Source organism: Chinchilla lanigera, unplaced genomic scaffold, assembly GCF_000276665.1.
Source record: "Chinchilla lanigera isolate Chin_1 unplaced genomic scaffold, ChiLan1.0 scaffold00051, whole genome shotgun sequence".
NCBI classification, from domain to species: Eukaryota; Metazoa; Chordata; class Mammalia; order Rodentia; family Chinchillidae; genus Chinchilla; species Chinchilla lanigera.
In genome coordinates this window covers 9,615,808-9,625,718 of record NW_004955452.1, presented here as the reverse complement: position 1 = coordinate 9,625,718, position 9,911 = coordinate 9,615,808, and the positions used below count along the sequence as shown (strand labels likewise).

The 9,911-nt window shown below is 43.1% G+C and overlaps 1 protein-coding gene across 13 annotated transcripts in view; it reads left to right on the top strand.

Annotated features, from left to right (window-relative positions):
* Positions 1 to 2,153: 2,153 nt before the first annotated feature.
* The window catches only part of Pum1 (pumilio RNA-binding family member 1), a 135,841-nt gene continuing 128,083 nt past the window's right edge, over positions 2,154 to 9,911 (top strand). For 10 of the 13 annotated variants that reach the window (XM_005395014.2, XM_005395013.2, XM_013519595.1 and 7 more), the window contains exons 1-2: positions 2,211 to 2,315; positions 8,548 to 8,921. In XM_005395014.2, the coding sequence (XP_005395071.1) occupies positions 8,559 to 8,921 (363 nt within the window). In that variant the 5' untranslated portion in view covers positions 2,211 to 2,315; positions 8,548 to 8,558. Of the gene's footprint in view, positions 2,316 to 8,547; positions 8,922 to 9,911 lie in introns of those variants that run through there. The other 3 variants (XM_013519597.1, XM_013519596.1, XM_013519591.1) reach the window with 2 other exon arrangements.

Genomic DNA, 9,911 nt, shown 5'->3' with positions numbered 1-9,911 from the left:
GGTCAAACAATTTAATCAATATGAATACTGATTTTTCTCACATATTTGGAAACATCATGTTAAAATCATTTTAATTTTGGCCACTGTGTTTCAGTGTACTTTATATTCTTCTTCTTTTTTTTTTTTTTTTTTTTTTGGTACCAGGGATTGAACTCAGGACCTTGCGCTTGCCAGGTGGGTGCTTGTGCCACTGAGCTATTATCCCTGGCTCTGGCCACTGTGTTTCATAGATAAATATATTTCAACCTCCTCATCCCCCGTCCTGGGAATTGAACCTTTGCACCAAGCTACATCCCCAGCCTATTTATCTTATCTCTCTATCTATCTATCTATTTAGAGACCAGGTCTCATTATGTAGCCCAGACTAGCCTCCGAGGCTGAGGCAGGAGGATCGTTGCAAGTCAAAGTGAGGCCAGCCTGGGCTACAAAGTGAGCTTAAGTACAGCCTGAACTACATAGCAAGCCCCTGCCTCAAAAAGACAAAAACAAAAAACCACCCTAGTGCTGGGATTACAGGTATACACCACCATGCCTGACTTACCAGCCATTTAAAATTTTTTTTATTTTGAGACAGGGTCTAGTTAGATTGCCCAGGCTGGGCTGGAATTTGCCATCTTCCTTTCTCAGCCTCCCAGAGTGTCCGGGTTACACATGCGAGTCATCACGCCTGGCTCTTTGAACCAGATTTTCATTTATTCTGGAAACTAGACAGAATGACAATCAGTAACCTTAAGTTGCGTGCTTACAGGCAGGGTTGGCTTCCTGTTCTGCTGTTACTATCTTGAAATGCATAATAACTTCTAAACAAGGATCCTTGGCAATTTCATTTTGCGCTGCAATTTTACAAATTATGCTGTTGACAGATTCACAAGTTCCAGACACAGTACTAGGTATTTAACATATATATTGTCCCTAAACCTCACTGGCATTGTTTCGTTTTTTTCGTGGCAGTGGGTTGATACTTTTTTTTTTTTTTTTCTCTTTGGTCTTTTTGAGACAGGGTCTCGCTATGCAGTTCAGGCTGGCCTTGAGTTCACTTTGTAGCCCAGGCTGGCCTCGAACTCGCAACAACCCTCCTGCCTCAGCCTCCCAAGTGCTGGGATTACAGGCGTGCGCCCTCACGCCCGGCTTTTTTTTTTCTTTTTCTGTCCTTTTGGTGCTGGGAATCAAACTCAGGACCTTGCACTTGCCAGGCAGGTGTTTGTGCTACTGAGCTATATCCCCAGCCCGTGGCAGTGGGAATTGAACTCAGGAACTTCGCCCTTGAGGTACTGTTATGACTTGTTTAGATGTCCCCCCGGAAGCCTAATGGAGTCATGGGTGGGTTTTTTTCACAGGTGGCTGGATCTAGAGTGTGACGCTGGAATTGATTCATGGTGTAATGCTAGGCTCAAGGTCACTAGGATTAAGAGTGTGAGTGCTATCGCCCTAAGTAGTCTGGGTAAGATAAGAGGGACAGAAAGACACTGTTAAGGTTCCTTGTTGCTTTTGCTACCTTCTGCCTGCCATGAATTGTTGCCCTTCTGCCACGTTTCAGAATGGCAGCGGATTATGAACGGAAACTTCTGTGAACTGTAAGCCAAATAAACCTTTTCTCCTATAACTCTGGGAGTTTTGTCTCAGCAACTAGAAAAGTAACTAAGACGTAGGTACATTTCCAGCCCTTTTAAATTTTTTTATTAAACTGCCCAGACTGGGTTGGCGCTTGTGATCTGCCTGCCTCAGCCTCCCAGAGTGCTGGGAGGCATCCTGTTGAGGTGTTACCATTTTCCTCTTTATTTTACAATTGGGGAAGTGAAGACTGGAAGATTAAAAACAAGGCCACAGCTAGGCTTCACCGAAGGCTCTGAGCGCAGCACGCCCGAGGCCAGAGCCTTGCTAGCGCGGCTCACCAAGCTGCTCTCCGCTGGGCAGTCTCCAGGGCGCAGAGGCCGCAGCGCTCTCGGTGGACGTCCCAGCGCGGCTCCGTGCGCGCTCAGGTGGGCGCGAGCGCTTCGCTACCCCCCCACCCCGCGCGCTCGCCCATCCGGCGGGCACTCTCGCACGCAGGGGTGGTGTGGACGGCGAGTTTCCCAAGTTCACACAGGCCCTGGGTTGGCATGGCAACCAGGCAACCTGTTCTAGAGCTGCCTGCGTTCTCCTCGCACGCTGCTGCCACCGCCGGAGTCGGGGCCAGAGTCTATCCCATGATGCACCGCGCCAGCCCAGTCCCCAGTGGGCCGCCATGTTGTCGGAGTGAAAGGTAAGGGGGAGCGAGAGCGCCGGAGAGAGAAGATTGGGGGGCTGAAATCCATCTTCATCCTACCGCTCCGCCTGTGAGTATCCGCACCCCGCTGCCCGCAAACGCTGCTCCGGACCCCTAGCGAGCAGATTATCCCTTCGTATTGGTGTTTGAGAGCGGATGGGGGGCTGAGAAAGGTTTGGAAAAGCCGCTGGGCCCTGGCTGAGGCTTCTCACTGGCTGTTCTTCGTACATGTTTTGGAGTCAGCAGCAAGGCCCCTATTGTTATCAAAGGAGGGGGGTGGGGAGCGGGGTCGAAGCGAGGAAAATGCCTGGGGTTTAGGCCCGGGCCCAGAGCCTAGAGGTGTCTCCCGAATTTGTGCTGGGCCCTGTTGGGAGTCCCCGGAGATCGGTGTTGCCATTCGGGTTCGTTTTTTGATGGGTTTGCGAAGCCCCGAGTCTTGTGTGTGGCCATAAGTGTAATTCTGTGCAACCTCGGATTTCTTCGACTTCTTGAGCTTCCGTGGCGGCGCCGATGGAGGAGGAACAATAAATCGCTTTAGAAGCGGCCGGGGCCCTAGTGCACGGGCGAGACCCACCGTGGGGGAACTTTGCAAGCCTTAAATGTGCAGAAGTGGCGATCAGGAAGTTTTAGATCGCTCTTCAGGCTTCTGGGTTCTTGTGGCCTTTTGTTTCCGTGAGAGCTCGTGTTTTTGGTAGGTTCTTCCTCTCTGAGCCTCCCCGGGTTGGGGTGTGTGTGTCTCGACTCAAGCAGGGGATACCCCTCGCTGGTGGGAAAAACATCTAATATACAGAATAACAGTATTCGTCCTCGCAAACGTGCTTAGTAAACATAGGTCATTTGTTTTGTCACTATCAGTCCCACGTCAGGTGAGGAGTACACTCGTGTAACTTTTTCCCACTGTAGTTACCCTCCCCCCAAACCAAACCGAGGAACCCACGGACAAATTACTAGAGACTGCTCACCATAACTTTGAAGGATTGTTCCCCTTCATTGTTCAATTAAGAAAACACCGTTCACAGCTCTTGATCGTTTTGCTCGCTTCCGATTATTACTGGGATTAGTAAGAATAAGATTTTACGAGGCCTTTTGTCGCGGTTAAAGTCAGGTATTCCTGAGACAATGGGTTTGTAGCTTTAGCTTTTTGTTTGTTTTTGTGAAACGCTAAAAAACTCACCAAGACAAGCCTTCCCGAAGATAACCTTGTGTGGCTTCCGATGCAGTTTTAGTAAACAAAACGAAGCCTTTTTATCCTCTGCAAATTTTAATTTTGTAAAATACTCGGTGCTGTTGATTCTTTTATCTGGAAATACTCACTGGATTCTGAACTTTGAGTTCGTGTTTTGCCTTAGCCATATTTGAATTCATTTTGTTCAAGGCCAGAGCTTTTTGAAGTTGGAGTTTGTTTAGCTTGGGTTTGAGATGCACTGCTTTAAAATAAATTTATGACCACAGAGTGTTTGTTCAGTGTGATAAAAATAAACACTTTTTAAACCACTAAGCATTTTAGTAAAAGGAGATAGTTTAAACCGTGTTCCTTTGTTTGAAGTTAGATTCTTTATTAGTGATATTAAAAGAAGAAAACAAAGGAAAACAAGACCAAACCACACCTTGACATAAACAGTTTGGAAGCAGTGGTAGAATAGCTAGGATTGGCATCTCGGTTGCTTAAAGTATTTTAAAAAAAACGCCATGTGGTTATACGCTTGAAAAAATACTTCAGTTAATTTTTTTGTCTTTTTGAGACACAGTCTCACTGTGCAGTGCAGGCTGGCTTTGAAATCACTTTGTGGCCCAGACTGCGCTTGAACTCAGTGATCCTCCTGCCTCAGCCTCCTGAGTGCCTGGCCTTTAAGAAATATTTTATAGCGCATGTTAACGTGGAATAATGGTGTTCATTTGGGGAATTGGTACATGGTATGTAAGCCCTTTACCTTCTCTAAAAATTCTTTTTTTAAATTTTATTTTTTTTTTTTTGAAAAATTCTTGTATATGTCATTTATATAAAAATACATTTCAGCTGGGCTTGGTGGTGCACTCCTATTGATCCTAGTATCCCGGAGGCTGAGGTGGAGGACCACAGAGAGTTTGAGGCCAGCCTGGGCCACATAGCTAGACCCTGTTTTGAAAAAACAAAAAAAGCATAATTAAAAAAAAAGTATAAAAGCGCATTTCAAGTGTTACACATAACTTCTAGCGAGCTTTGAGAGTTCCTAAAAGATAAGTAATTTAAATTATTTCCTGATATTCTTAATTTTTCTGCTAAAGTTGTCCATGACATGCTGATTGCTTAGGTATTTGCTCACTTTTCAATATGTCCCTTCTGCCAGGTTTTCTCTTGTTTGGGAAATCACCTTGCCTTAGGTAAAGCAGGAAGTCTTCAGAGCCTCCAGATAGTTTAACAAAAGCCAGTTGTTTGGTTTGAACATTTTTAAATGAACCCCCATCTCCATCCCTTTTTAGAATGTGGTGTGCTGCTGTGGTGTTTTTTTTTTTTGAGACTGGGTCTCACTATGTAGTGCAGGCTGGCCAACTCAAGGCCATCCTTCTGACTCAGCCTCCAGAGTGCTGTGATTACAGGAATGTGCTGCCACACCTAGTTGGAAATTTATTTTATTTTAATTAATTAATTAATTTTGAGGCAGGGTCTCACTGTGTAGTGCAGGATGGCCTTGAACACACTTATGTAGCCCAGGCTGATCTACAACTCATGGCAGTTCTCCTGCTTCAACCTCTTTGAGTGCTGGGACTACAGGACACCACGCCCAGTGGAAATACATTTTAGATATTTTGACAGGCCTTTTATATCAGAAAAGGCTGCATTTATTTTTAGGAATTTTAAGAGATTGGAGCTCCATTATTAGGGATGGTAAATTTGTATACTCTTTAACATGGAGACTTTAAATATAATAAAAAAATTTTAATTAATTAATTGATTAATTAATATAGTCTTTTTGTTTTTTTTTTTTTTTTTTTTTTGGTTTTTCTCCGGTACCGGGAACCGAACTCACGACCTTGCGCTTGCCAGGCAGGCGCTTTGCCGCTGAGCTAAATCCCCAGCCCCCTGGTCTTTTTGAGAGAGGGTCTCACTATGCAGTTCAGGCTGATTTTGATCTCACCCAGGCTGGTCTCCAACTTGCAAGGATCCTCTTGCCTCAGCCTCCCAAGTGCTGGGATCACAGGTGTGCGCCACCACGCCCAGCTTCAAAAAATTTTAAAAATCCATTAGTTTATTTTGATTAAAAAACTGGGTCAGGCGTGGTAGCACACATCTGTAATTCCAGCAGTATAGAGGCTGAAGCAGGAGGGTTGGTGAATTTGAGGCCAGCCTGGGCTACACATAGTGAGACCCTGTCTGAAAAAAATGGTTTCGATTAAAAGAACAGGCATAGGAAATTTCTTCCATTTTCTAGGTAAGGAAACAGGCTCAGAGGGATCGTTAATTTAGTGATAACCTGGGTTTTGGAAGTATTCTACAAAAAAAGATTGTTGGATTGAGATTCTCTTGTAGAAGGACTGTCCAGTATTGGAAATAGTGTAATGAGCATGCTTAAAAATAAAGTGAAGGCATTAGGGTTGTTGGCACTTTGCAGACTGTGGTGAAACCATTGTACTTTTCTGGTTTTGGTATTTGTACATGGGCAGAATTTTATGTATGTAAACAGAAACTGAAGTCTAGAATGCTGAACTACTCCAGTCCTGTGATAAGGTTCTTCTGGATTGGAATTGCTAACCTAGACTGACATTTCCAAATTAGGCTTTGAACAGGTTACAAATTCTGTGCCTTCTTTGTGGTTTCAAAACATGAATTGTGACACGTGAATGCTGCTTTACCACCAGTAGGCTTAATTATTCAGTAAGAGAGATTATCAATTTCTCATTGATATGTAAGGCATCAGAAGCAGTGGATTCAGGTTGATAACCTTTAAATCACACTCTAGTCCTTGAGATGGCTGTATCATAATTATGATTTTTTGTAGCGGTTGTGATGGATGTATCTAAATTCTCATTTATTTACTTTGTATGTACAAATGTAATTTTCTGATTTTAAGGAACTTCAGTAGTAATGTTTTATAGTAACATTTTAAGGATTCCCCCCCTTCCCAATAGTAGAGGATACTAGGGAGGGATACAGTTGCAAGGTGGTGATTGGAAGAACTAGGTTTGAGTGCAGAATAGATTGTGAGGTCCCTTCCTGTTACTTACTAGCTGAATGGCCTTGGGCACAACACATAGCTTCTGTCCATTAAGGTTTTCATGTATAAAATAGGTACACCAGGGTCAGGGACATAGCTCAGTTGCATAGTGCCTGCCTGGCAAGTGCAATGTCCTGAGTTCCATTCTGGTACCAAAAAACAAAGTTGTTTCAAGCGGGGTGTGGTGGTGCACACCTGTAATCCCAGCACTCAGGAGGCTGAGGCAGGAGGATCTTTGTGAGTTTGAGACCAGCCTAGGCTCCAAAGTGAGCTCTAGGCCAGCTTGAACTGCATAGTGAGACCCTGTCTCAGAAAGACAAAAAAAAAAAAGTTTCAGGCCAGGTGTGGTGGCTCATGCCTGTAATCCTAGCCCTTTGGAGGCCAAGGCAGGAGGATCACTGTGAGTTTGAGGCCAGCCTGGGCTACATACTGATTTTAAGGCCAGCCTGATCACAGTGAACAGTGATCCTGTCTCAAAAAACAAACAAACAAAAAAATAGGGACACTAATCCTTAACTTCAATGTTTCTGTGATGAGATAATGTCTGCAGTATATTCGGTACTCTTACCGTGGTGAGGCCTTTGGATTTTACAGTGATGCTTTCTACACTGGTAAAGTAAGTTTGGTTTGTCTCATCATGTTTCTAGGGGTTGAAGCACTGATGGAATAATTGTGTGATTACATTATAATTGTACGTTTTTGGTAGAAGTCTTGAATTCCCCTCTTCCCCGTCAGTAGCAGCTGAGGAGAGTGTTGAGACTAAGAACATTCTGTTACTGTTCTTGGTCAGAATGTCTGTTTCTCCAAGAACTATTCTATGAATACATTGGACATGTTTTTGTTTGTTTTGAGACAGGATCCTGCCTATGTAGTTCAGAGTGGCATTGAGCTCACCGTGTAGCTTAGATGGACCTGCAACTCACCCTCTTACCTCATTTTTCTACTGCCGGGATTACAGGTGTGCGTGTCACTATGCCTGGCTATATTGAATAGTTTAAAGAGTTCTTTCAAGTTAGACAGTCTGAGCTATTGACAGTTATGTTATATTTGGGGTTTAGTTCTTTTTATTGGCATATGTCTGCTCCAGCTATAAAGTTGTGATGATTTATTTATTTATTTATTTATTTATTTATTTACTTTTGAGACAGGATCTTGCTATGTAGTTCAGGCTGGCCTTGAACTCACTTTGTAGCCCAGGCTGGCCTCAAACTCAAAGCAAGTCCCCTGCGTCAGTTTCCCAAGTGCTAGGATTATAGGTGTGTGCCACCACATCTGGCCATGTTGTGATGTTTTAAAAAGCTTTTGTTGCTCTTTGCCTTGGAGCACACCTGTAATCCCAGATACTCTTGCTGAGGCAAGAGGGTAAAGTTTGAGCCTAGTCTGGGTGTATCAGTGAGTCCCTGCCTTGAAATAAAAAGGGCTAGGATGTAACTCAGTGGTAGAGCACCAGAGTTTGACCTCCAGTACCACCCCCCGGCCCCAAAGAAGAAAGGTTTTGTTCTTTTAAAAGCTATGTGCCACAGTTAAAGGAGCTGGTAGTTTGGGTAAAGAAACCGTTGATTGAAATCTAAAATTCTGTTAATTTCTTTGTGTGTGTGTTGCTGGAAATTGTACATGTCTTACACGTTAGGTTAGCACCCTACTGAGCTACATCCCTAGCCCTTGTATTGTTAACCTTTTGGAAAAACTTGCCCTGTAGTTTCTAATTAATTCCTGGTCTCATCTTGTCAGAGTGTCTGCCATCACCCTTCTTTATTTCCATTACATGTACACAGACTCCATAACTTAATAATGGAGATTTTTTTTTTTTAAGATATGGTCTTGTTAGGTAGTTCTGACTAGCTTTGAACTCTGATGGAATAATACGTAGCCTATGCTGGCCTCAAACTCACCTCACTTCTGCTGCCTCAGCCTCCCAACTGTTGGGATTACAGGCGTGTGTTAGCACACCTGGCAAAGATAGAGATTTCAGTTTCAGAAATTGTGTGTGTATTACAAAATACATAGCTGGTTGTATTGCAAAAGACAAGTAGTTCATACTTTCATTGGTATGTGTCAAGTTGTTTTAAAGATGCAAGTATTGAACACTTTTAACTTGTTTGTCTCTAGGTGTTGGTGGAATGAGCGTTGCATGTGTCTTGAAGAGAAAAGCAGTGCTTTGGCAGGACTCTTTCAGCCCCCACCTGAAACATCACCCTCAAGAACCAGCTAATCCCAACATGCCTGTTGTTTTGACATCTGGAACAGGGTCGCAAGCGCAGCCACAACCAGCTGCAAATCAGGCCCTTGCGGCTGGGACACACTCCAGCCCTGTCCCAGGATCCATAGGAGTCACAGGCCGCTCCCAGGACGACGCTATGGTGGACTACTTCTTTCAGAGGCAGCATGGTGAGCAGCTTGGGGGAGGAGGAAGTGGTGGAGGCGGCTATAATAATAGCAAACATCGATGGCCTACTGGGGATAACATTCATGCAGAGCATCAGGTAAAAAAAGTTCACTATTTCAGCCTTAAAACTCTTGTATACTCACTGTCCACATAGGATATCTGCTTTCAGTGAATGTCTTTAAAAGCTTAAATTTCTTATTTAATTTGAACGAGAATCACTTCTTTAAAGAACGATCATTAATATTGTCAGTTGTTATGTACCATTCTAGTGCTGGGTAGTAAATAACCAATTCATTAAAAAAAAGACAAGATTGTTTTAATGTGCACAGTGCATTTCTGGGAATACCGCTTTTAACGAAAACCACTTTTCTCTGTTGATTTATGTTTTAAGATTGTTGGGCTGTTTATAGACCAAATGAAGTCTTTTCTGTTGGGCATGTTTATTTTTAAGATGTTAAAGGATGGGAAGTTGATAGCTGCTTAAGTGACACTTGTTTGAAATGGAACTGATTCATGTTTTGTGTCAGGAAATATTGATTGTGGCTTTTAAGGTTTAATCATCTTTGTCCATATTAGCACATGACTGTAACCCCAGCTGCTTGGAAGGTTGAGGCAGAAGGATTAAAAGTTCAAGGCCTGGGCAATTTAGTGAGACTATCTAAAAGAAAAAAAACAAGATTTGGGAATGTAGCTCAGTGATAAAGTGCTTGCTACCAGTAGCATGTGAGAAGCCCTGGATTCAATTCCCAGTTCCATAAAAAGAAAAAAAATCCTTCTGTCAGGAAACAGATTAGGCTAAACCTTGTAGTCAGTAAAATATATTCCAATTCAAGCTTTACTTTGGAACTAGTATGATTAAAAATGTTAAAGTTAACCAAATCAAACAAGTTCTTAGAACTTACATCTCCAGCCCTGAAATAGAGCTGTTGAGGAAATTTATTGAATACATGAGTCCTTAACCCTTTGTCCTCTAAATAAAGATGGGGAAAAGGGACATAGTCGTAAAGATAAAGGCTTTGAATTTCAGGATAAGATTTAATTTAGTAAGGCAGTAAGATTCTTCAGTGGTTTTTTTTTTTTTTTTTTT